We start from the raw sequence: 27,035 nt of genomic DNA, 5'->3' as shown, positions 1-27,035 counted from the left end.
ACGTCACATTTTAATCTTACCATTAGTAGAAATCGGATTATATAGTAAAATTGCAATAAACAGTATGTATAGAAGAGCATAATAAATAATGATTGATAAATGACACTGGTCTGCGATGTTTTCAAGGTCTAACATATAATACCTGATTTTAGGCCAGCTTTTTGCAATGAATACAAGAATCATGTTCATTCTACTCAATCAGATGTGGTTAATGAAATATTAGCACATTGAAAATATCCTAAATTCCGATCTATTTCTAGGTGAATAAAAGGCAATATTGAAAATATTAGACTGATTTATTCACAGAAGGCTTACAAAGTATTTTGAATAGATAGCAAGAAGAGTATAATGAACTAAGGAAGCTATTCATGGATGAATGGTCTCTTCAGGGGCTTTCGTTTGTGCTGAGCAGACTGCGCATCCCTCTTTAGGCACCAGCAGTAGTCGGCCAGAAAGTTGACATCCAATCGGCCTTGTTAGCGTTCCTCCATAACTCTGATATATTGGTGAAAGCACTTACCCTATTCTTCACTGAAGTCTCCACAATTTTCTGGAAAATAGTCCAGATGAGACCGGAGGAAGTGCATTTTCACTGACATGCGCACCAAGTTAGCGGAAATTCTCCATTAACTCATCAACCACCTTCTGATACTGGGAACTTCTGTGGTTGCCAAGGAAGTTTGCAATGACTGACTTAAGGGACAACCAGGCAGAGAGTTCAGCAGGATTCAGTGCATCATCAAAACTAGTATCCTTGATGAGTTCCCTTATTTGAGGACCATCAAATATTCCTGCCTTAATTTTCTCCATGCTTTTTCGTTGAAATTTCTGATGTAAGAAAGCAAATCCTCCACCTTCCCTGTCCAATGCCTTTACAAAGTTGTTCATTAGACCGAGTTTGATGTGGAGGGGTGGAAGCAATATCTTGCTCGGTTCAACCAGAGGGTGGGACAAAACGTTGTGTGACCCAGGTTTTAATCCTTGTCTTGATGGCCACTCTTGTCTGACATAATGCTGGTCATCAACACGGCTATCCCATAAGCACAGAAAGCATGGATACTTTGTGTAACCACCTTGAAGTCCTAGGATGAGTCCAACAACTTTAGGATCTCCACAGATCAACGATTTATGTTTCTGGTAGTTCAGAGCAGACAACAGACGTTCCATGCTTTTGTGGGATTCTTTAATTTCAACTGAGTGCCCAACAGGGATCGATGAAAACTTGTTTGCGATATTCAGAAGAACTGCTTTGAGACTTATGTTAGATGAATCAATGAAAAGTCTCCATTCCATAGCATCATACTTCAGACCAAGTAATTCAATCAGGTCAGCAACATTGCTACAGTAGACCAGTGAAGATACTTCTTCAAACATGAAAAAATTTCTAAATTCTCTCGCGGTCCTGACATCAATAGAATGTTGTTCCTGGCGCCAGTAGACGTTTCTCTCGAAAACGAGAACCCAGTAGCTGGGCAGACTCCTTCGAAAGGTTCAGGTCTCATGTCAGGTCATTGAGTTCGGCTTGGGTCAAACGCACCGGTTGGTCGTCTTCTTCTGGCCTGTATTAATCACACTTAGCTGTATCAATCATGTCACTAGATTCGGAATCAGAACTAGATTCCATGGTGACATTTGGCACAGAAACAGGAAGATCGGGGCCATGGGGGACTGGCTTTATGGCAGAAGGAACATCAAGGTATTGAACATGGTGCTTGTTCTTGCGATTGATGCCTTTAAGATTTGTCATGCAAAAGTAGCAGTCGGTAACATGATCTTTCCCTTCCCTCCTCACCATTGGGACACCAAATGGCACACTCTTCCTTTTCTTGTTCCTCCAATCCTGTAAGTTCTCTACACATGTTTTGCAATAGATATTTTGACTCCAAAGTAAGCGTGATATGCCTTCTTCACAAAATCAGTGATTTTTGCTTGATGGTCTAGAAGAATAACATGTCCGCAGATGTAACAAAACCTATTAGGATGGTTTTTACACTTTCGATCCATTTTTATACAGCTGAAAACGGAAATGAAAATATTCATTAAAGGTTACCCACTACCTGGTTTTGCAAAAGCAAAGCCCATAAACGCTTGGATTGCGATATTTTAGAAAAAATATGCTGGAAAAGAAGTTGACTGTATCTTAAAAACCAGACCTGACCCGGGAAAATAAACTGTATTTTTTAATTCAGCATGCAAAAATGGTAATAAATCAGTTGGAAAACCAATGACCTTTTCATAAAAGTTCTGAAATGCAGACCAGTGTAATATGAAGCTTATTTAGTTTTTAGTGTTATGAAAATTATATGAAAAATAGTTTTCTTGTTTCCATATTTTCTTTCTAATACATGTAGAAAAAAACTATATTATCTGGCATTTTTCCTTCAGAAGAATATAACACTTTTTCATAACAAATCATTGAAACAGATATCACAATTCGACTTTCCTTGACAAGCTTCAATGTTTTTTTCTTTTTATTGAATTTTTATATTTTCCTGATATTATTTGTACAAATTGTAAAAAAAAAAAAATCTGCCATTGGTGACCCTTTTTAATTGCATGTATAAACATAAGTAAAGAAACAAAACATAGTAAATAAAAAAAATATCTGCTGCTGAAATTTAGCTGAAAAATACTTTTTCTTTTTCTAATACATGTAAAATTACATTATCTTTCATTTTTCCTTCAGAACATAAAACTTTCCTGCAACAAATTATTCAAACTTGAGATATCACGATTGGACTTTACTGATAAGCTTTAATCATTTTCTTCATTGATTTTTTTCATAATTTCATAACTTTCCTATAATCTTTATTATCTTATTTTATCTTCTCTCTCTCTTCTGTTTAACTAAGTTGACCATAAAACTGTGTCGCATTTATTTTCTAAAATATGCAAAACACAGACAAAAATATATAAACATATTTAGAAAAGGAAAAATATACAAATATCAACAAATAAAGTATGTCCACTAGTAGGTCATATCACAGAGAAGTCAGATTTTTCATGGTATGCGATGTGACCTACTGGTGGGCAAATACTTTAAGGTTGCCAATTCATTTGGGCAATGGCATACTTATCATTAGGCAACACTAGGCGGTTGCCTAGAGTCTCGGTTTTTTTGGGCCCTATGAAACTCCTCATAGACTTATGGTTAATAGAGGTTTTATTATTAGCACACATTATTTATATTTTTTATTAAAATCCATTTGCTAAAATGCCAGCAGAGTGATTATCCTATTAAGTGTGTCTCTGGGGCCCCTTATGGTTGCACAAAGAAAACAGGGCCCTTCCTTTAAACATCAGTATTGGCCTAGAATTTCACAATCAGTGCCCTCCTAGAATAAATGGTGCAGGGGCCCCCATGCCTACCTTTGCCTAAGGCCCCCAAATTCCTAAATCCATCCCTGCATTTGGGTGTTCTCCCAGACAACACTCTGTTCTTCTTACTTTGTTGGCTTGACCAGCAAACATAACAACAATTTATTTGTATTGCAGTGCGGGAGAGTTCGCCGCACTGGCAATCGCAGGGAACGTGTTAAAAAGTTTTGCTCATGATTATTTTCATAGGTGATTTACTACATTAGTGGATGTTAAACTATCGCTGCAATTATTAAGTACCTTAAAAGCCATGTAATTTATATTACATTCTGTTAAAAGTTTTGAATACAAGATAAAGATTACTGTCAATAGATGGGGTGATTTTGCTGTTTATAAGATTTCATGGTCAAGGTTAAAGGAATGTAAGGGAAGAATTAACTTGATACAATTTCAATGTCATCTATTCATTTTACTGATAATCCTTGCTTCTAGTTTTTTTTTTTTTTTCTTTTTTCAACTGACTAAAGTAAAATTAACTTCATACAATTTTAATGTCATATATTCATTTTACTCTTACAACCATTGCTCCTACCTTTTCTTTTTAAATGAATAGCTATTTAAGTTCATCTCAGTGCCAGGTTTGAAATGAAGAGTTGTTTATTGATTGATAGGACTGATAAAGGCACTTTCCTTGGAGCTGGAACTGAATACTCGAGAATTTCTTAATTCATGGCTTAAAAAGGCAAAGGATAAATATAACCCGGAAAATCCCATCTGCATTCAATGATTTGCTAGGCTGAGGTACCTTTTACAAATTTAAACATTGATAGAAAAATTGATGTAACTTTTCACAAATGCTGATGCAACATTATCTTACTGCAGCCAGCGGTGTTGCACTTAGAGCTCAACACACAGGATGGGCTAGATGAGTGGAAAGTGAAACCAATGAGAAAGCTATTTAAGATTTTGTTAAATAAGGAAAATGCAAGAACTGACTACTTTAATCTCTGTTGTCTATTCTTACACACAGGTAGTCAGACAATTCAAACTTGTAGAATTTGTAGAATGATTGCATAGGTTAATTTGTGAATCTCAGACCAATTGAAGAAAAATTATTACTGACCTAGTCACTTTCTGCATTGCTAAAAACTCAATATGAATGAATATGTACAATTAGCCAACCTACATGAATCATTCACATGTTGCAGGGAGAATACAGTGTACTCTTTATGTAAAACCTATAAGGCAACTCTTTCCAAACATTGTAGGAGTCAGTCATTTTCAACATTGAGTCAATGTGAACACATTTCTCACTGATAAAACAAGAGATATGCAATGCTTTCAAATAATGGATGTTCTATTCAGCATATCAGTTATGTAATTCACACTTGGTCCAGAACATTACTTCTTTTAGATATGAATGGCTTCTAGTTATCCAATATACTTGTTTTTACTACCACAATCAAGTCACCAAAATGTTTCTGCTTCTTACTTCACTTTACATGCAAGGTTCATAAGCAAGGCATCTTCAAAATCTTAACTTTAATGAATTGTGCATTTTGTACAGTCATCTCTCTCTCTCTCATCACCAATATTTTTTCATAAACATTCCAGGTAAGATTCACACTTGGGAAACAAACATACAAGTTCACATAAGAACATAACTGGAGAAATTAATAAAATACTTTTAGAAATTTTGAGAGAATATAGAAATGTAATACAATGAAGAATAAAATCAGGAAACAGTGCATACGAATATTGAAAAAATAAAAAATAAAAAAATAAAAAAATAACAACTTAACATACAAATCTAAACATAAAATCACCAGAAGGTGGCATAGCTAGTCTTTTCTACCGTCTAGCCTGCAGCCAACTAGCCAGTCGGACACCAACACAACCTGTCAGCAGTGATGCAATACTTGTAACAAATAATATGTCCAGTCCAGATTTCTTTCACCTTTTCCATGGAGTCAGGAGTTGACACCATATATGAGCCTTTTCCCACGGTTTCTGTTCTTTGCAGTCTCAGTGACTCCCATTCATTTGCATTTCTACTAGTTCCATCCTCTCATCTAATTATGCCTGGTCCAGACTCACTACTGACATGCAGTTACAGTATAGTGTAGGATTCTTAAATCCAGAATCAGAAACTTTCAAAATTCTCAACTTTTCAAATGCTACTGTCTATTTCTTACCAGTTTATAACCTCACTTCAAAAAAATCTATATTCAGTATACTACACCTTTCCATAAAATTCTGACAGCCCACACTGCCATATCACAATTTTGTGAATCAGATAAAAACTAACAGTTGGTAGTTGTACTGCTTTGATTTCCCATGTACACAACAGCATGGAATGGAATAATGTGATGTGTGAAGTGTAATATGATGTGAGATGCTTCCCTACTTAAAGCATCAGTCATCTGTAGTGTATAAAGTGTGGCTGATGGTGAATGGTGTGTTTTGCAGGTACTACTTGGTAAACTCTAACCCATTGTAATCCTGAGTGATGCAAAACTGTGTTCATGTGTCATTTTTCTTACATGAAGATTAACATGTTTCTATGCTGTCCAAATAGTTAACCAATTTTGAATGCATTGTTTTAATCAGGTTAGAATTTTCCCAATAGTAAGCATGGAGGTGTATCTGAGTGCTGGATGATGAGTGAACAGTAAAGGGTGACTAAGATGAAGTGTTCAATATGAAAGATGACTTCTAAGATGAGTGATGTGTCTGAGTAACTTCAGCGTGGAGGAGCGAGGTGCTTCATGACGTCTCTAAAGTGTAGCTTCCCCTTGGCAGCCTCCTCTGTCTCCAGGATTTGCACACCAGCATCCCACCACCACACAGCTCCTCCACTGTATGATGAACTGAGGGAACAACAGAAAACATTCAGGGGAAGCTAAAAAGATGGCTAACATTATGAATGCTACAGGCTAAATTGAAATCACTGAGTAAAAGGTTGTATTCTAGAGTACTGTATGTGGAAATAAAAGTTAGTGAAAAGCTCTAGTTGCCTTTACTTGTTTGTGGTGCTAAAAGACCACAGAAATCCTAGAAGTTTAGATGATAATATAATACAGAAATACATGTGTGTGTTACCTAAAGGCTGCCACCACATCTGGGTGGTACTCAAAGGTCGACTTCCGAGTGATGGTGTGGTACCAGTACTTTCTGTTCTGACTCCTGCTGAATGCCATCATCCATGGGTCTAAAATAAGGATTTTACATCAGAACATGCTACAAAATAAAAGTTTTCATTATCTGAACAGGATATCATTGGGTTATTAGTAGTAAGATATTGCAATGCCTTGATCTTTGTTCATCTCAGAAAGGCTTCATTTCAAGCCAAACTACTGTCTTTGAGCTGCTGGTAAACAGGAAATTTGAGCAGGAAATTATTTTGTATAACTGACACTGCATACTTAGACATACACACAACTGGCAGTATTAACCTCTTCACTATGAGGCACAGGAAACGGCTTCATTGGCACATGCAAAAGTCTGCCATGTGGTGTCGCAGTTGCAATTAGCAAATTTTTCATTCATATAGAATGCACGTCCTCAGATTTTGTTATCCTTTCTTGTTTCATTGTTCATGCTTTTTATATTATATTATTTTTACTACTTATGTGAATACACACACACACACACACACACACACACACACACACACACACACACACACACACACATGCAACAATACAGTGGGCTCCGAACTTAAAGAAACACATAAGGAAACTAGAGAAAGTACAGAGGGCTGCAACAAAAATGGTGCCTGACTTAAGAGATTTGACTTATGAAGACAGACTGAACAGAATGCAACTTCCGACCCTGGAAAACAGAAGAGAAAGGGGAGACCTGATAGCAATATACAGAGTGATGATTGGCATGGAAAAAATGGATAGGGAAGATCTGTGTATGTGGAATGAAAGAGTGTCGAGAGGGCATGGGAAAAACTAAAATGGCCACTTATAGGAGAGATGTGAAAAAATATAGCTTCCCTCATAGAAGGGTGGAAGCATGGAATAGTTTAGACGTGGAAGTGGTCAACGCAAGGAATATTCATGATTTTAAGAAAAAGCTGGACATTAGTAGATATGGAGACGGGACAGTACGAGCATAGCTCCTTTCCCGTATGTTACAATTAGGTAAATACAATTAGGTAAATACACACACACACTTCACAAGCTTCACAAGCCAGAGGACCGGGGTTCGATTCCCCGGCCGGGTGGAGATAATTGGGTGTGTCTCCTTTCACGTAGCCCTGTTCACCTAGCAGTGAGTAGGTACGGGATGTAAATTGAGGAGTTGTGACCTTGTTGTCCCGGTGTGTGGTGTCTGCCTGGTCTCAAGCCTATCCGAAGATCGGAAATAATGAGCTCTGAGCTCGTTCCGTAGGGTAATGTCTGGCCGTCTCGTCAGAAACTGCAGCAGGTCAAACAGTGAGAAACATACATACACACACACACACACACACACACACCCAGTAGCTCAGTGGTTAGAGTGCTGGCTTCACAAGCCAGAGGACCGGGGTTCGATTCCCCGGCCGGGTGGAGATATTTGGGTGTGTCTCCTTCACGTAGCCCCTGTTCACCTAGCAGTGAGTAGGTACGGGATGTAAATCGAGGAGTTGTGACCTTGTTGTCCCAGTGTGTGGTGTGTGCCTGGTCTCAGGCCTATCCGAAGATCGGAAATAATGAGCTCTGAGCTCGTTCCGTAGGGTAACGTCTGGCTGTCTCGTCAGAGACTGCAGATCAAACAATGAAACACACAAAAAAAAAAGTATAGCAAAACTGTTAAATTGTAAATTTAAAGAGGTCTTTACTAAGGAGAACAAATTTAAAATGCCACAGGGTAATAGAGAAAACATCTACATGTATATGAAAGAGATTAAAGTAACCAAGCCTGAAATAAAAAAGTTAATGAAGGAACTGGATGAAGAAAAGGCAATGGGACTGGATGACATCTCAGGCAGAATACTAAAAGAATGTAGGGAAGAACTAGCAAGTCCTATATACAACATCATAAAATGCTCAATAGAAAATGGAACAGCACCAGTAAAATGGAAAAGAGCTGAGGTGGTTCCCATATATATAAGAGCAGAATGAAGGAAGAACCTTTAAATCAGGCATCACCAAATGGCGGACCCCGGTCCGGATCCGGACCGAGCGATGGTTCTGTCCGGACCCGTGACCAATCTGCGGCCGGGTGACAGCGGGGAGGGAGGGTGTGGCGGGTGGTATTTGCCTGGGACTACTTTTATTTAGGGCAAAAGAGCTAGCTGTGCACTCTGTTAAACATTTCCTGCATTGAAAATAGACAATAAATACTGTTGAATCCATATGAAAATGTCGACATAGGGAACGGCTATAAGACACAAGCTGGACTTCCGTTCGGACCTTTTACTTGGGGGAAATTTTAAGAACTGGACCTCAGTGACTTTTAATTGAATACCCCTGCTTTAAATTACACACCGGTATCACTAACTAGTGTAATATGTAAGATGTGTGAAAGAGTAATAAAGAAACAATGGATTGAGTTCCTTGAAGACAACAAATTACTATCAAATAGCCAATTTGGTTTTAGAAAAGGGTTTCTAGTCTAGAATAGTTGACAGAGTACAAGAGAGAGAGAGAGAGAGATGGGTTGATTGTATTTATTTGGATTTAAAAAAGGCATTTGATAAAGTGCCACATGCAAGGTTACTCTGGAAGTTAGAGAAGAAAGGTGGCTTAAAAGGAAGCACATTGAAATGGATGGAAAACTATTTGAAGGGGAGATAAATAAGGACAGTAGTCAAAGATATGAAGTCTGAGTGGAGAGCAGTAGAAAGTGGAGTGCCACAGGGGCCAGTACTGGTGCCAATACTTTTCCTCATAATAATATATATAAACGACATGCCAGAGGGAGTGAACAGCTACATAGATCTGTTTGCAGATGATGCAAAACTGTGCAGAGTTATAAAGCAAAAAGAGGATTGTCAAATACTGCAGGAAGACCTAAATAAGATCTGGGAATGGAGTAAAAAGTGGGAGATGGAATTCAATGTGGACAAAAGCCATGTCATGGAAATGGGAAAGAGTGAAAGACAACCTGTGGGAATCTATAAGATGGGAGATAGAGTAGAACTAGAGAAAGTAAAAAAGGAAAAGGATTTGGGGGTGACGATGAAAGAAAACAATTAACCAGTAAGCCATATAGATAAAATCTTCAGAGAGACATATAATGTGCTAAGGAATATTGGATTAGCATTTCACTACATGGACAAAGAAATGATGAAGAAATTGATAAGTACTATAATAAGACCCAGATTGGAGTATGCAGGGGTAGTGTGGACCCCCCATAAAAAGAAACATATAAGGAAATTGGAGAGACTACAAAAAATGGTTACAAGAATGGTTCCAGAATTTGAAGGGATGACATATGAGGAGAGACTAAAGGCTATGGATCTACCAACTCTGGAACAGAGAAGGGAGAGAGGGGATCTGATACAAGTTTATAAACTGATCAATGGAATGGACCAAGTGGATAATGAGAAACTGATCCTGAGAGAAGAATATGCCAGTTGAAGCACAAGATTGCACAGTAAAAAGCTGAGGAAGGGAAGATGTCTAAGAGATATAAAAAAATATAGTTTCTTGGAAATATGTGTTGAGATGTGGAACAGTCTGAGCAAAGAAGTGATGACAGCAACAAGTGTGCATAGTTTGAAAAAAAAAATTGGAGAAGTGTAGATATGGAGACAGGGCCACACGAGCGTAAAAGCCCAGTCCCTGTAAAACTACAACTAGGTAACACACACACACACACACACACACACACACACACACACACACACACACACACACACACACATTGAGTTTCTATTCTAGAATAGTTGATTGAGTACAAGAGAGAGGGATGGGTTGACTGCATTTATTTGGATTTAAAAAAGGCGTTTGACAAAGTGCGACATGCAAGATTACTATGGAACTTAGAGGAGAAGGGTGGCTTAAAAGGAAGCACATTGAGATGGATAGAAAATTATTTGAGGGAGGGAGAAATAAGGACGGTAGTTAAAGATATGAAGTCCAAGTGGAGAGCAGTAGAAAGCGGAGTGCCACAGGGGTCAGTATTGGCACCAATACTTTTTCTCATTTATATTAACGACATGCCAGAAGGAGTGAACAACTACATAAATTTGTTTGCGGATGATACGAAACTGTGCAGAGTTATAAAGCAAAAGGAGGATTGTGAAATACTGCAAGAAGACCTAAATAAGATCTGGGAATGGAGTAAAAGTGGAAATGGAATTCAATGTGAACAAAAGCCATGTCATGGAAATGGGAAAGAGTGAAAGACGACCCATGGGAATCTATAAGATGGGAGATGGAGTAGAACTGGAGAAAGTAAAAAAGGAAAAGGACTTAGGAGTGACGATGGAAGAAAACAATCAACCGGTAAGCCATATTGATAGAATTTTTAGAGAAACATATAATTTGCTAAGGACAAAGAAATGATGAAGAAATTGATAAGTACTATAATAAGACCCAGATTGAAATATGCAGGAGTAGTGTGGACCTCTCATAAAAAGAAACATAAGGAAATTGGAGGGACTACAAAAAATGGCTACAAGAATGGTTCCAGAATTTGAAGGGATGACATATGAGGAGACTAAAGGCTATGGATCTACCAACAATGAAGGGAGAGAGATCTGATACAAATTTATAAATTGATCAATGGAAAGGACCAAGTGGATAATGAGAAACGGATCCTGAGAGAAGAATATGACATTCGAAGCACAAGATCGCATAGTAAAAAGCTGAGAAAAGAAAGATGTCTGAGAGATGTTAAAAAATATAGTTTCCCGCAAAGATGTATTGAGACATGGAACAGTTTAAATGAAAAAGTAGTGTCTGCAATGAGTGTGCATACTTTTAAAGTAAGATTGGATAAGTGTAGATATGGAGACGGGGCCACACGAGCATAAAGCCCAGGCCCTGTAAAACTACAACTAGGTAAATACAACTAGGTAAATACACATACACATACACACACACACACACATTCGAGAGACACGATTGAAGGCGGACGCACTGGCGCAGTTCCGACGATCAGCTGATCTTCACTACACCTGTTGTATAGTATTTACAGTGGCCTGGGCAGGTAGTGTGGACTCATTTTTTTTTTTTTTCTCCATGAAATCAATTAGTATGGAATAATGAGTGAAAAAGATATCCCATCCAAATGCAGACATGAGAATAGAGAAGAGGCTGATGATGACTATGTTGGTGAGGGAGAACGCGTATTCGAAGGGTTCGATACGACGACAACTTCACTACTTAAGAGAGTGTCAAATATTGAATGTAAAGTAGATAAACTGATAAAGGAGAAGATGGAAATGAAAGAGAATAAAGAACAGGAAATGGAGTTTATAAGACTGAGAGAAAGGATAAGAAAAGTGGAAGAAAATGAAGCTAGGCTAAGAGCGGAAAACGAAGAACTAAAAAAGGAAGTAGCTAACTACAAGAAGCAGATGGAAGAAGGACTCGGTAAAGCCGAGAAAGAAAAGGAGAAGCTGAAAGATCTAGTAAACAAGGAAGAGGAAAGAGTACAGAACGTGATTAAAAAAGAAGTACAAGCATGGAGAGTCCAAGATAAGAAAGATAAGGCCGATTTTCAGGAGGTGATTCAAGAACAACTTAAAGAAAAAGAAGAAAATATGACAAACAAAATGATAGGAGTCCTCAAGACAAAAGAAAATCTAGTTAGAGAAATTGCAGAAAAAAGAAGAGTGTAGTCGTATTTGGAATAAAAGAAAAAATATAAAATATAGACCAAGAAGAGAAAAGAAGAAATGAAATCAGTCAAAGACCTACTGAAGAATCTTAATGATGAAGATAGGCAGAACTTGGAAGAGGAAGTAGAAGAAATAAACAGAATGGGACCATATCAAGAAGGAAAAACGAGACCAATTAAAATACTACTAAAATCACAAGCAGCAACAGAAGAAATATTATATAAAACAACAAAACTTAGAGAAACAGAAGGCTGTAAGGATATCTATATAAAAAAAATTAAAATGAGGAAGAAAGAAAGAGATACAATGAACTGGCAGCAGCAGTAAGGGAAAAGAATAATGAAAGGTCAGAAGAGGAGAAGAAGGCATTTTTTTGGAGAATTCTAGGAGACAGGATAAAGAAATGGTATATAAACGAGAAGGAAGAGAAAAAAGTGGAACAAGTTTAACTAAAAATGATAAAGGCAAAAGACTAAAAATGATGTATACGAAAACAGACGGGGTTTTATCAAGTAAATTAGAATTAAGAGATTACATAAGGAAAGAAAATCCAGATATTGTATGCCTGGCTGAAACAAAACTAAATGAGGCAATCATAATAGATTTGGATAATAGGTATAATGTATGGAGAAGAGACAGAGTGGGTAAAGGAGGAGGAGGAGTCATGATAATGTTAAGGAAGGAGATAGTGATCAACCAAGTGGAATGTGGGAAGGAAAAGCAGAAGTATTGTATATTAAGATGCATATTAATAAAAAGAGTTAACAATCATTGTAACATATGTGCCACCAAAACAAATTCATGGACCAATCAAGAATATAAAGACATGATAGATGACACAATAAGGAGTCTAATGAGAAGCGTTAAAGAAAGGAGAAAAGTGATATTAGTAGGAGATTTCAACTGTAAAGAAGTGGACTGGGAAAATTATGAAAGTGGTATGGGGGAAGAAGCCTGGGAGAAAGATTCTTGAACCTAATGATAGACAATATGATGGACCAGAGAGTAAAGGAATGCACAAGATTCAGAGGAAACGACGAGCCGGCGAGATTGGACCTAGTTTTTACTAGGGTATACAAATTAATGACAATATAAGATATAAGTGCCCATTGGGAAAGAGTGACCATGTAATATTAGAAATAGATATAGAAGAGGGAAAGGAAGATAGAGACGATTCATACAAAGGAGACCGATTAAATTACAGAAAGGCTGATATTGAGAATCTCAAGAACTATTTTAAAACGTAGACTGGGAGGAGATGGAAAACTCAGAGACAATGCAAGACAAATATAACTTATTTTTGGAAATATACAAAACAGGAGTCAGGAATATGTCCCAAAATATAGACCAAAAGAAGAAGGAAAGAAAGATTGGTTTAATGCAAGGTGTGCTAGGGCAAAGGAGAAAAGAGATGGAGCATGGAAAAGGTGGAGGAGAAATAGAATCCAACAAACAAGGAAAACTTCAAGGCAGTGAGAAATGAATATGTTAAGGTGAGGAAGGAAGAGGAAAAGAACTTCGGAAAAGATATTGTCGAAAAATGTAAGGAGCAACCAAAATTGTTCTATAGATTCATAAATGGAAAAATTAGGCAAAATGAAACAATAGAAAGGTTAAAAGGAGAGAATGGGATGGTGGAAGACCCAAAAAGTATGGCAGAACTATTAAATAAAAAATTCCAGGAGGTCTTTACTAAAGAATCCAAATTTGAGAGGCCACAGGGTAATGGAGAGACAATCTATATGAAAGAGATTAAAGTAACCAAGCTTGAAATAAAAGAGTTAATGAAGGAACTGGATGAAGAGAAGGCAATGGGACTGGATGAAGTCTCAGGCAGAATACTGAAAGAATGTAGGGAAGAACTAGCAAGTCCTATATACAACATCATAAAATGCTCAATAGAAAATGGAACAGTGCCAGTAGAATGGAAAAGAGCTGAGGTGGTTCCCATATATAAGAGCGGAAGGAAAGAAGAACCTTTAAATTACAGACCGGTATCACTAACTAGTGTAATATGCAAGATGTGTGAAAGAATAATAAAGAAACAATGGATCGAGTTCCTTGAAGACAACAAATTAATATCAAATAGCCAATTTGGTTTTAGAAAAGACGGTCTTGTGTAACTAATTTATTGAGTTTCTATTCTAGAATAGTTGATAGAGTACAAGAGAGAGAGGATGGGTTGACTGCATCTATTTGGATTTAAAAAAGGCGTTTGACAAAGTGCCACACGCAAGATTACTGTGGAAGTTAGAGGAGAAGGGTGGCTTAAAAGGAAGCACATTGAGATGGATAGAAAATTATTTGAGGGGGAGAGAAATAAGGACAGTAGTTAAAGATATGAAGTCCAAGTGGAGAGCAGTAGAAAGCGGAGTGCCACAGGGGTCAGTATTGGCACCAGTACTTTTCCTCATTTATATTAACGACATGCCAGAAGGAGTGAACAGCTACATAAATTTGTTTATGGATGATACGAAACTGTGCAGAGTTATAAAGCAAAAGGAGGATTGTGAAATACTGCAAGAAGACCTAAATAAGATCTGGGAATGGAGTAAGAAGTGGGAAATGGAATTCAATGTGAACAAAAGCCATGTCATGGAAATGGGAAAGAGTGAAAGACGACCTGTGGGAATCTATAAGATGGGAGATGGAGTAGAACTGGAGAAAGTCAAAAGGAAAAGGACTTAGGAGTGACGATGGAAGAAAACAATCAACCAGTAAGCCATATTGATAGAATTTTTAGAGAAACATATAATTTGCTGAGGAATATTGGAGTAGCATTTCACTACATGGACAAAGAAATGATGAAGAAATTGATAAATACTATAATAAGACCCAGATTGGAATATGCAGGAGTAGTGTGGACCCCTCATAAAAAGAAACACATAAGGAAATTGGAGAGGCTACAAAAAATGGCTACAAGAATGGTTCCAGAACTTGAAGGGATGACATATGAGGAGAGACTAAAGGCTATGGATCTACCAACCTTGGAACAAAGAAGGAGAGAGGAGACCTGATACAAGTCTATAAATTGATCAACGGAATGGACCAAGTGGATAATGAGAAACTGATCCTAAGAGAAGAATATGACACCAAGCACAAGATCGCATAGTAAAAAGCTGAGAAAGGGAAGATGTCTGAGAGATATTAAAAATATAGTTTCCGCAGAGATGTATTGAGACGTGGAACAGTTTAGATGAAGAAGTAGTGTCTGCAACGAGTGTGCACACTTTTAAAGTATGATTGGATAAGTGTAGATATGGAGACGGGGCCACATGAGCATAAAGCCCAGGCCCTGTAAAACTACAACTAGGTAAATACAACTAGGTAAATACACACACACACACACACACACACATATATATATATATATATATATATATATATATATATATATATATATATATATACAGTAAGGTCCCGAGTTACGTCAGAGTTACGTTCCTGAAACATGATGGAAGTCGATTTTGTACGTAACTCGAGTTTTTGTACTTTCAAAGCATATTTTCGAGTTTTCAACCAATAATTTTTTATGGTTATTCAGGTAAGTAAAAGGTTATATTGTTATATTGGTATATTATTTACAACTATGTAGGAATATATTGATTAGGGCCGCGAAGGACTGCAAGTTGCCGAGAGGGGCGGTCTGAGGCCGCCAGGAGGATGGGCAGGTCGAATGTTGTGACGCTCAGGGCGGACAGCTGGGAGCTTTGTGGAGTGCGGTAGGAGTAGAAGCTTTATATAAGTAAAAGGTTATATTGTTATATTATTTACAAGTATGTAGGAATATGAAACACAAGCTTGTTTTTGTTGTTGATTAGGGCCGCGAACGCAAAGGACTGCATATTGCCAGAGGGGTGGACGCCTGAGGCCGCCCGGAGGGTGGGCAAGTCGAATGTTGTGACGCCCAGGGCGGATGCCGGATAGCTGGGAGCATAGTGCAGTGCGGTGGGAGTAGAACCGTGGGCAGCAGGGCAGGAAATGCAATAGGAAAGGGCAATAGGGATCAGCAGACAAGCGCAGACGGTGCAAGTGAGCTGCGAGTGTCGTGTGGCCTAGGCGAAGGCTCCGGAGTTGTTATTGTTGTGATAGGTGCGTGAGCCCTCAAGGTCGTCAACCTCCCCGTTGTCATGGTAACGGGCTTCCCATTTTCTTTTTCACTCCCTTACACACAGCTACTGCCTCTCTTCTCATGTCTTTTAATTATGTCCACTTTTTCTTGTAGCGTAATGGTTTTCCTTTTCTTAGCATCACTGCTATCACTCAGGAGTTTTTTTTTTTGGTGCCATTGAGCAAGATACTAAGATAGTCAGCAAATGCAAATGTAGGAACACTCTTGCCAGGGGCGACGGTGTGGTGGAACTGAGGTACGTAGTGTTATTGTATTCCAGCATGAGGTGGGCGGTGTGGTGGATAACCACTAGTGACGCTTGGCGGCCAACAATAACAATACACCCCACGCTTTACGATTTATAAATTTTCATTTTTTTAAATCTTAAATTGCCTTATAGTGGACTGACGTAAGTACGAGTTTGACGTAACTCGAGACCGACATAACCCGGGACCTTACTATATATATATATATATATATATATATATAATACATCAACTAAAACAATGTACCATTGTCTGTGAGGTATTTGGATAAAATAATCAAGAGAAAAAATTTAAAGTGTCTTGTTCTGTATCACAGACACCTATATATATATATATATATATATATATATATATATATATATATATATATATATATATATATATATATATATATATATATATATATATATTTATTTATTTATATAAAGGGGAAAAAAAAGATGAATCTCTTCATCTCAACCATCTCACTAAAAGTAGCCAAAACTTCTTTCCTACAATACTTCAATACAATACCATAAATCAATTAATAAACTAAATTGATGAACAGGTTTTTGTAACTGGGCCAGGGTGTTTTTAATAGGTGTAATAGTCTATTGTAGAGTGTAGCCTGCTATTTTCATGCCAAGCCCTGTACTGCTCCACTGAACACAAGCCATGGTGACCATCATATCAAAGACAATGATGCCTAGTGTCTTTATGTGTTGGATAGCACACCTTACACCTCTTTCTTTTCTTCCCTCAAAAAGTACAAGCTGATGAGTGTTGCTCACAACTCTCTCCTTATGAACATTTAGTGTGTTTATATTAGCAAGTGCTGGAGCACCAAGATTGTGTTGGAGCAGCAGCTCTTCACAAGTCCCTAATATATGTGAAAAACTCTACACTGGTGTTGCTGTGTGCAGTCTTATAGACAATGAGTAAATTTAGCAACATCCTGAACATGAAATGAATGCCTAACTTCTTGAACCTTGCTAAACTCTTCCTATGGCTTTCAAAAGGCTCCAGCATTTGATCTGCATAGTCTACACCAGGAGTGGATAAACTATGGCCCATGGGCTACATGCAGTCTGTCAAAGGAATTCATGCAGTCTGACAAATGTTAGTAAATTTAAGAGAAATTTAATAAACACTCCCAAATAATATTAAGAGCATTTTATTTTCTTCCAACAGATGTGCATATGCAAGGGAGAGTAGCTTTTTCTTTAAAAGCATTTTATTTTGTAAATGGAATATTTATCATTTTGGGTTAATATAGTATGTGGCATTATAAGAGCGTAATATTTCTTTAATTTGGCCCTAGAACTGAAAAGTTTGCCAACCTCCTCTTCAACACTTCCCATTTCCTTATTGTTCTTGTCTAGCTGCAGTGGCTTACTGAAAATAATGTTTTCCCACTAAAGTATGTTTCTGTTTTCTCCACAATATTTGCTTCATAATTGGTAGACAAGAGATATAGATTTCTCTCTTGTCTTGCCATTTCACAAACAAAGTATTTCCTTTCTTGCAAACAAAGCCTGATTTTTTCAAGTTGTTCTTGTTGCACTATCTTGGCCAGGTCTCTCTGTTGTGTGATTACACCCATCAGCAATATTGCTCAAGTTTCCAAATAGTCAGATAATTTCAGGCTGGTGTACTAGTTATCAGTTATGTGTCTGCCTTCATCAAGTAGGTCACCAAGAATTCTTACAATAATCATCTCTGATATAATAAGATGGGAAGCATTTGGGTCATCAAGAGCAAATGTATCATTTCCTTAGTATAGCATGAAATTCCATGAATACCTCCTCCACTGTTTATTACATGGAGAGGCGACAAACACCTTCACACCAAAGCTTGGCCTTTTTCATGTACTGGTGAAATGCTAAGTCTTCCCTTCCACAAGATCAAAGCCTCATCCAAAACTACACTCCAGCAACATTCACATAACAAGTCTAGGTACGGCTCAATTCGTCTTGCTAGACAATTCTTTCTGAAAAGGCCTGCTGCAGATTATCTGAGAAATTTTATAATACTAAAGAAATGGTTTCTTGACATTACTTCTTTACAAAACACAGCCAAGCCAGAAAGCTGCATGTCAGTGCTCCAGTTATACATCATTCTATGAATAGCCATTACCATGATAAGAGCTAGGAATGTGTACATATCCAGTGCTTCTGGATGCCAAATAATACTGTTCACATGACCTTGTTTTTTCAGGGTGTGCAGTGAAGTATTTCACAGCCCTCTCATTCCCTATGTACATAACCTTTCTACCAACTCATCATCAGAGAAAAGCTTGAAAACATCTGAAAAAGACATAACAAACAAATCCCCCAGTGCAGGAATCAGACCACAAAACTGAGAAAGTAAAAGGGGGAAGAGCTTCAGGATGCCTGTCAGAAAACACATCTGCTCTCAATCTCCAACCACCCTCAACCTCTCAATTCTACCTCAGAAATGTCAAGTTCAACATCACCCAAGGAGTCATTGTCATCAGCACTGTCCTCCATGTCTTGGGTATATTCATCCCCATTACTGTCATCAGAAAGGTTATCCATGATCAAAAAGGAAAGAAATATATGCAATACAGGTGACTTGTTACCAAGGACAGAGACACAGTGAGTGACAGAAGTGGTGGAATGGAGTGAATTGGGAGTGTTAAAATATGGGCAGCATTTAGTTATTTATTATTTAATGCTTGGTTGACAGCAGAAGTAGGTGGAGCTTAGTTCCAAGTAAGGCATGTAAGAAATTAAATGCTCTGCCTAGAATGCCAAGCAAGATACACAGCCATCACAGGAAGATATATATGAGAGTGACATGAAAGGTACATTATCTAATGGCTGTACAGATGAACCTTGATGCATGAGATATGTCATCATATTGAAGATGTTAAGATAGCATTGTGACTATTGACAATCCTGAGGTTGTTGGTGTAAAGAAAAGTGAATAAGAAAAGTTTCTTCATGTAAATGGTGCTGCATACTTAGGCATACATGAAAGAGATAGCATTGAGATAGCATTGTGTGAAGCACCTCACCCTTGGTAGCCTTGAGGAAGAGGATCCCTGTGGGCACTATGTAATGAGCCTCCCGATCTGAGTTTGCCTCCACTTGGACAAACACTCGCCGAGGAACAGGGCCACCCTTCATCATCCGGTGGCTCAGTCTGGCAGGCAAAGAAATCATAGATAGTTAGAATCTAAGGAAATGGTCTTATTATGAAAGGGCAGGGATAAACAAGTAAGCAGTGTTGGGTCTTGCATTTGCTCTTGTCTCAGGAATGGAATAGGTGTGAGGTAGGAAACAATCTCGTTATGAAGAGGCACAGGAATAGAACAGTGTATGGAGTCAAGCTTATCTGTGATTGTATGTGGGTAGCTATGCTAAGTCTAAGCTCCTGGGGTGTAGTAGGGTGATTCATGAACCATTCCTATACACCAGGGGATTACAGTGGGGTGTATGTGGTGCCTTCTCTGGGTCAGCCTATGTGAGATTGTTGGCCTGATGTATAAATAGAGAATATATGACTTAACAAAGCAAATCTGAAAGTGAGAAGGTTACAGCTACAATGTTACCTTGGAGGCTGAAGAATCTCATGGACAGCCTCAGACTTGTACAGTTCCTTGCATCTGATTGGGGCAAGGTCTGGCCGGCTTGTCTTGCTCACAGCTGTAGCAAACTTTTTCAAGTACTTGTGCCTATGGAAACAAAATTATAAATGGAACAAAAACTCTACAAAGAAAATTCCTATACATTATCCATCCAGCAAAAAGTTCCTATATGAGAAAACTGTAGCTGATGGATGAAAATGCAAAAATGTTTGTTCATAATTTTGTTTTACTGGAAGAGTAACAATTTTCTATGTGATCAAAATAACCTTTTCTTTTAGATTCAAGTAAAAACCATCTGCCTATCTGTCCCTCTCCCAAATTACATCTATTGCTCTACTGTAAAAACTCAGTAAGTTTGTGACACAAGTTCTTCCACTTCTGAAACCAAATTGTTGTTAATCTATGTGACTCTGTGACTCCATCCATTTTCCTTTATTAGGGACACTGGTCTGTAGTTCAGTGGTTCTTCTTTTATTACCTCCCTTGGAAACTGGTACAATATTGCCCCTTTTTCCAATCTAAAAGAACTTTTCCTTCCTTAAAAGAACATACTATGACTTTATGTAATATCTCTGCCAGTTGCTCATTACATTCCCTCAGTATCCAATTTGACACCCCATCTGGTCGCTGAGCCTTATTCACAAATCATTATCTTGATTTCTTTGATTTCCACATGGATCTCCCTCATTTCCTTGTCCTTGTATCCTGTTCTTGCTCCTTCAAACTTAATTTATCTGATGAATGCCAATTAGAAGCACTTATTCATCATTTTCACCTGTGATCTTGCATCCTCATATGTGACATTATCAACTTTTAATATATCTATTGTTTGCTTTTATTAATTTTCTTATTAACATATCAATAAGAGTTTTGGCTCATTTTTGCATTTGTTAACTACATCTTTCTCATAGTTCCTTTATTCCTCTCTTAGTGTTTGGACACATTCATTTGTAATATTGTAGAACAGATTGGTGGGTGGGTAGTGTAAAGAAACTCAGGGAGAGCAGGAGCACTTTATTTCTCTTACGTTTCGCCCATAGGGTTTCTTCAGAGAGAATGACACAGGCAGGCTGCTGCTGTTAATGATTGTGGGCATAAAAGACCCACACGGGCTATGGTGGCCCATTCTGGTCCTGATTCTATCTTCTTAGCGGCGCTGGTGCCGCTTCTTCATGGTGTTCTGGCTGTGTTGATTGTCAGAAGAATTGCCGGTCTTGAAACAATTCTTCATCATGTCGACAATGAGCTCTTCGCAGCTTGGGAAGTAATTCTTGGTGGGCGGTGCTTCATCCTGGCTGAACAAGGTATCCCACTGCCACTGGCTCATGTCCTTGGTGGTTGTGGCAGCATCTGGGGTTGCTTTTTTTATTCCATTTGTTTGCCAGCCTTCTTCTTTAGGTGAGGGGGAAGCAGTGGTGTGGACAGGCAGGTCTGTGGTGTGGCTGTGTTGAGCTTGTGTCTGTGCCTACTACGTCCACGACCTCGTTCTCTTCCTCTTCCTCCTCGTTGACTGTTCCCTCCTCCATACGGTCTTCGTGGTGCAGATCTTCTTTAGGTGTTTCCTTGGGCGGCTGGCGTTTTTTCTGCGTCTTCTGGGTGCGGTGGCGTGTGGTGGTGAAGGCTTCTTCTGGGATGCTTATGGCAGGAAGCCCATTGTACTTCAGCAGAAGCGGTATCAAGGTCTGCAGGCGGTGGGTGTTATTGCCTGCGAGCACTTGCGCCGTACAGATGCAGGCTTTGATCTTGAGATCCGCTTCTGCTGCTTTCCCGGCCCTGGGAGACAATTTAGGGTGGGGAGGAGGGCGTTCCTGGTTGCCTTCCCTGGTGACCTCTCTGGCCTCTGGTCCCTTCTTCCCCTTGAAGGTGGTGAATGTGACATTGTCTCCTTCTCGGGGTAGCTCTTTCCTGAAAGAGCTCTTCAGGCCAGAGTAGTGGACAAAGAAGTCTTTGTTGGCTACGGAGTCACGGATGAAGCCGTAGCCAGACTTCCTGTTGTACCACTTGAAGGTACCTTGGTGTTGTTGAGCTGCCATCGCGGAGGTGTTCACTCTCTCGCTTGCCTGAGAGGAATGCGACACAGGCAGGCAGGTAGAGCAGTATATACAGGCAACCCCTGTTTAACGAAGGTTCACACAACGAAATTTCGCTATAACGAAGGTTTCATTTTAATACCATCTGCTCGTTTAACGAACATCAAACTCGCTTTAACGAAGTTTTATCCAGGTAAATTTTTTCCAAATTTGAAAGCCCCACTGTATCATGCAAGCTGACAGGCTTTTGAATACATCAGGAGCTGCTGGTACTAAGGCCTGCCTCAGGAGAAATCCTGAGACACCTATAGAACAAAGATCAAGATCAAGCCTCTCGTGGACAACACAGGCTCTGCCGATACAAAGGCCTGACTCAGAAGAAATTCTGTGTCACCTGTAGCATCAAGATCAAGATCAAGATCACACACACCACTCACTACCCAGTCAAAACATAACAGCGTCACCAGCAGCTCATCTTCCTTAGTTCAACTTACCACCAAAACACCCTGCAATGTGGCCTAACGTTCCTAAGAAGACCAGGAAGTGTCTTACTCTCGAAGTGAAGCTGGGTATTATTCACAGACAAGAGAAAGGCCAGAAAACTAATAACATTGCTTCCCACTATGGCTTGACTCCATCTACTGTCTACTATTTTCAAGTCAAGATACTCTATTAAGAAGGCTAGTGAGACCTCATCTTCCTTGCAAGCTAAAAGAACCACCAGAACCTGTGACTCTACAATGGATAAAATGGAAAGCCTTGTGGAAATGTGGTACATAAGTTTTGTATGCAGTACCATGATGCGCACTTTGTTTACATTCCACAGGTTGCCGGTTAGTGTATTTCCCGTTTCACTTTCCCTCCCTTCATAAAGTTAAGATCATCAACATTATAAAGTTACGTACATACATACATTAGTGTACATTATAATGACTTAAATTAAACTACCTAAATGTTTAACTTCATAATTTTTACTTTCATTAAACCTTTTATTGTACTATGATGCACTCTCGCTTTGCTTACTCTCAATGGAAGTTCAAATCAGGGGTTATACTTGATATAATCGGTTTGCTTAACGAAGTTCCGCTTAACAAAGTGTTTTTTAGGAACGTAATCCCTTCGTTAAACGGGGGTTGCCTGTATATACATGTCAGGAGAATCACGCCGCTGTGTGCTGGAGAATGGAGCGCGCAGATTAGTTGATTTCGGGAGGCCTCCCAGTCGCCCCGATGGTGAGCTGTGCCGCTGCACGGGAAAGGCAAACAAATCCTTCCCTGTGGTTCGTTGTTCTCTCCGTCATGATGTATGTGGCTTCGACTGTTTTTCTTTCCTTCTTCCTTAATCCTTTTCGCAGAGTTGTCACCTCTGTCTAGTTAGGAAGGTGCCCTGAGTCCCTGGCATGCACCACTAGTGAGTTAGATGTTCTGTGGCGGCGCATGTCGTTTTTGTGTTCGTAGATCTCCTCTTTATCCCCCGTTCTGTTTCACCAATGTATGAGGAAGGGCACCCACTGCACGGGATCCTGTAAATGATGCTGTTCTCATTTGTCTTCCGCTGTTGGTTGTTGGTAACGATGTCTTCTGCCCTCTTTCCTGCACAGTGGACTACTTGTAAACTGGCCCTGGCGAGGAGACGGGATATCGGTGCCGTTTTCTTGGAGTACGTCACAACCAGGAAATTGTTTTCCCTTTTCATTGGGTTTTCATTTCTTTTCTAGATCTCTTCCACTTTTCATTTTAGTTTAAGAAGCAAGTCTGCTGGGTACATTAATCTTTTAAAGGCTTCCATGATGTATGTACACTCGTCGTTTAGAAACTCCTCACTGCACACTCTAAGGGCACGCAAGAAGAACCCAATCACTATGCCCGATTTTGTTTTTATATCGTGTTGTGAAAGGAAATGAACGAAATCGTCCTTGTTGGTGGGTTTTCTGTAGACGGAGAACCTTGCTCTTCCATTTTTTCTGTGAATCAATGTATCTAGAAATGGTAACACTTCATTTGTTTCCTCCTCCACTGTAAATTGTATGTGTTCATTCACCTCGTTGAGCTTGCTGATTTTGTCGCTGACGTTGGTATCTGATGGCATTATCACTAGTATGTCATCAACGTAACAAAACCATAGTGATTCATTCCCCATCACACATACCAAATATTCACTTTCAAGCATTTCCATGTATAGGGAAGCCATAACAGCACCAAGGGGGGAACCCATGGCTAAATCTCTATGCTGAACATATTCCTGGTCACCGAACGCAAAGCACCTCTCCTTCTGTAGTCGTTCTTCCTCTCTAAGTTTTTTGTTGAGGTGTGGGGGGTAGTGAGCTCCAGTAGCTGGAGCCATGAAGGCAGTGCAAAAAGTGATCGAAGGTGTTAGTGAAAGTGTCTTTACCAGTGAACAAGGCGGATTACATAATATTAGTGTCTCTGTGTGTGAAGTTCGGGTGCTTTGCGTTCGGTGACCAGGAATATGTTCAGCATAGAGGTTTAGCCATGGGTTCCCCCATTGGTGCTGTTATGACTTCCCTATACATGGAAATGCTTGAAAGTGAATATTTGGTACATGTGATGGGGAATGAATCTCAACGAGGTGAATGAACACATACAATTTACAGTGGAGGAGGAAACAAATGAAGTGTTACCATTTCTAGATACATTGATTCACAGAAAAAATGGAAAAGCAAGGTTCTCCGTCTACAGAAAACCCACCAACAAGGACGATTTCGTTCATTTCCTTTCACAACACGATATAAAAACAAAATCGGGCATAGTGATTGGGTTCTTCTTGCGTGCCCTTAGAGTGTGCAGTGAGGAGTTTCTAAACGACGAGTGTACATACATCATGGAAGCCTTTAAAAGATTAATGTACCCAGCAGACTTGCTTCTTAAACTAAAACGAAAAGTGGAAGAGATCTGGAAAAGAAATGAAAACCCAATGAAAAGGGAAAACAATTTCCTGGTCGTGCCGTACTCCAAGAAAACGGCACCGATATCCCGTCTCCTCGCCAGGGCCAGTTTACGAGTAGTCCACTGTGCAGGAAAGAGGGCAAAAGACATCGTTACCAACAACCAACAGCGGAAGACAAATGAGAACAGCATCATTTACAGGATCCCGTGCAGTGGGTGCCCTTCCTCATACATTGGTGAAACAGAACGGGGGATAAAGAGGAGATCTACGAACACAAAAACGACATGCGCCGCCACAGAACATCTAACTCACTAGTGGTGCATGCCAGGGACGCAGGGCACCTTCCTAACTAGACGGAGGTGACAACTCTGCGAAAAGGATTAAGGAAGAAGGAAAGAAAAAGTCGAGGCCACATACATCACGACGGAGAGAACAACAAACCACAGGGAAGGATTTGTTTGCCTTTCCCGTGCAGCGGCGCAGCTCACCATCAGGGCGACTGGGAGGCCTCCCGAAATCAACCAATCTGCGCGCTCCATTCTCCAGCACACAGCGGCGTGATTCTCCTGACATGTATATATATATACTGCTCTACCTGCCTGCCTGTGTCATTCCTCTCAGGCAAGCGAGAGAGTGAACACCTCCGCGATGGCAGCTCAACAACACCAGGGTACCTTCAAGTGGTACAACAGGAAGTCTGGCTACGGCTTCATTCGTGATTCCGTAGCCAACAAAGACTTTTTTGTTCACTACTCTGGCCTGAAGAGATCCTTCAGGAAAGTGCTACCCCGAGAAGAAGACAACGCCACCTTCACCACCTTCAAGGGGAAGAAGGGACCAGAGGCCAGAGAGGTCACCAGGGAAGGCAACCAGGAATGCCCTCCTCCCCGCCCTTAATCGTCTCCCAGGGCCAGGAAAGCAGCAGAAGCGGAGTTCAAGATGAAAGCCTGCAACTGCACGGCACAAGTGCTCGCAGGCAACGACACCCGCTGCCTGCAGACCTTGATACCGCTTCTGCTGAAGCATTACGGGCTGCCTGCCATTAGCATCCCTGAGGAAGCTTTCACCACCACATGCCATCGCGCTCAGAAGACGCAGAGAAGACGCCAGCCGCCCAAAGAAGAACCTCGCCATGAAGACCGTATGGAGGAGGGAACGGGCACCGAGGAGGAAGAGGAAGAGAACGAAGTCGTGGATGTGGTAGGCACCAACAGAAGCCTACATAGCCACACCACACCACTGCTTCCCCTGCACTTAAAAAAGGCCGGCAAGCAAAGAATATGAAAAAGACCACCACTGACACTGCCACAACCACCAAGGGCATGAGCCTGTGGCAGTGAGACACCTCGCTCAGCCACGATGAAGCACCTCCCACGAAGAACTACTTCCCAAGCTGCGAAAAACTCATTGCCGACATGTTGAAGAGCTCCACCAAGACCAGCGACTCTTCCGACAATGACCACAGTCAGAATGCCAAGAAAAAGTGGCACCAGCGCCGCTAAGGAGAGAGACAAGAACAGAACGGGCCACCATAGCCAGTGTGGGTATTTTATACCAGCAATCATCAACACCTGCCTATGTCATTCTCTCTGAAGAGGCCCTATGGGCAAAACGTAAGAGAAATAAAGTGCTCCTGCTCTCCCTGAGTTTCTTTACACCACCCATACATTAATTTCTTACTACTTTAAATTCTTCCTAATTATTATGTCCTCTTTTTCTCCATCTATTTATTCCATGCTGTTTCCTTTTTCACTTTTGCTAATTTACGTCTTGTGTTACACCATTCATCTTTTCTCTCCCCTTCAATGGATCTGATTTTGGGAACATATCTGTTACCCCCTTCATTACAAATGTTCACAAATATTTCCCACTTTCCCTGTACATTATTTGCTGTGTACAGTTGGTTTCGATCAACTTCTGCGAAGTATTTCCCAAACTTTGTGAAGTCTTTCTTTCTGCAATTATATCTTCCATTTTTGTGAAGTTTGTTCCTGTTTACTGTTGAGCCACTGTCCAGGCAAAACTCAAT

At 39.7% G+C, this 27,035-nt stretch overlaps 1 protein-coding gene across 1 annotated transcript in view; it reads right to left on the bottom strand.

The window, feature by feature from the left end:
* Positions 1–3,794: 3,794 nt before the first annotated feature.
* The window catches only part of LOC123510707 (cap-specific mRNA (nucleoside-2'-O-)-methyltransferase 1-like), an 88,353-nt gene continuing 65,112 nt past the window's right edge, over positions 3,795–27,035 (bottom strand). Inside the window, exons 12-15 of the mRNA XM_045266040.1 lie at positions 20,034–20,156; positions 19,497–19,624; positions 6,421–6,529; positions 3,795–6,188 (exon numbers count right to left, since the gene is read on the bottom strand). Coding sequence (XP_045121975.1) covers positions 6,062–6,188; positions 6,421–6,529; positions 19,497–19,624; positions 20,034–20,156 — 487 coding nt within the window. The 3' untranslated portion in view covers positions 3,795–6,061. The remainder of the gene's footprint in view (positions 6,189–6,420; positions 6,530–19,496; positions 19,625–20,033; positions 20,157–27,035) is intronic.

The sequence above is a fragment of the Portunus trituberculatus genome, chromosome 30, assembly GCF_017591435.1.
Source record: "Portunus trituberculatus isolate SZX2019 chromosome 30, ASM1759143v1, whole genome shotgun sequence".
NCBI classification, from domain to species: Eukaryota; Metazoa; Arthropoda; class Malacostraca; order Decapoda; family Portunidae; genus Portunus; species Portunus trituberculatus.
Note: the sequence above shows the minus strand (reverse complement) of the source record. Positions and strands in the feature narration are given on the sequence as shown.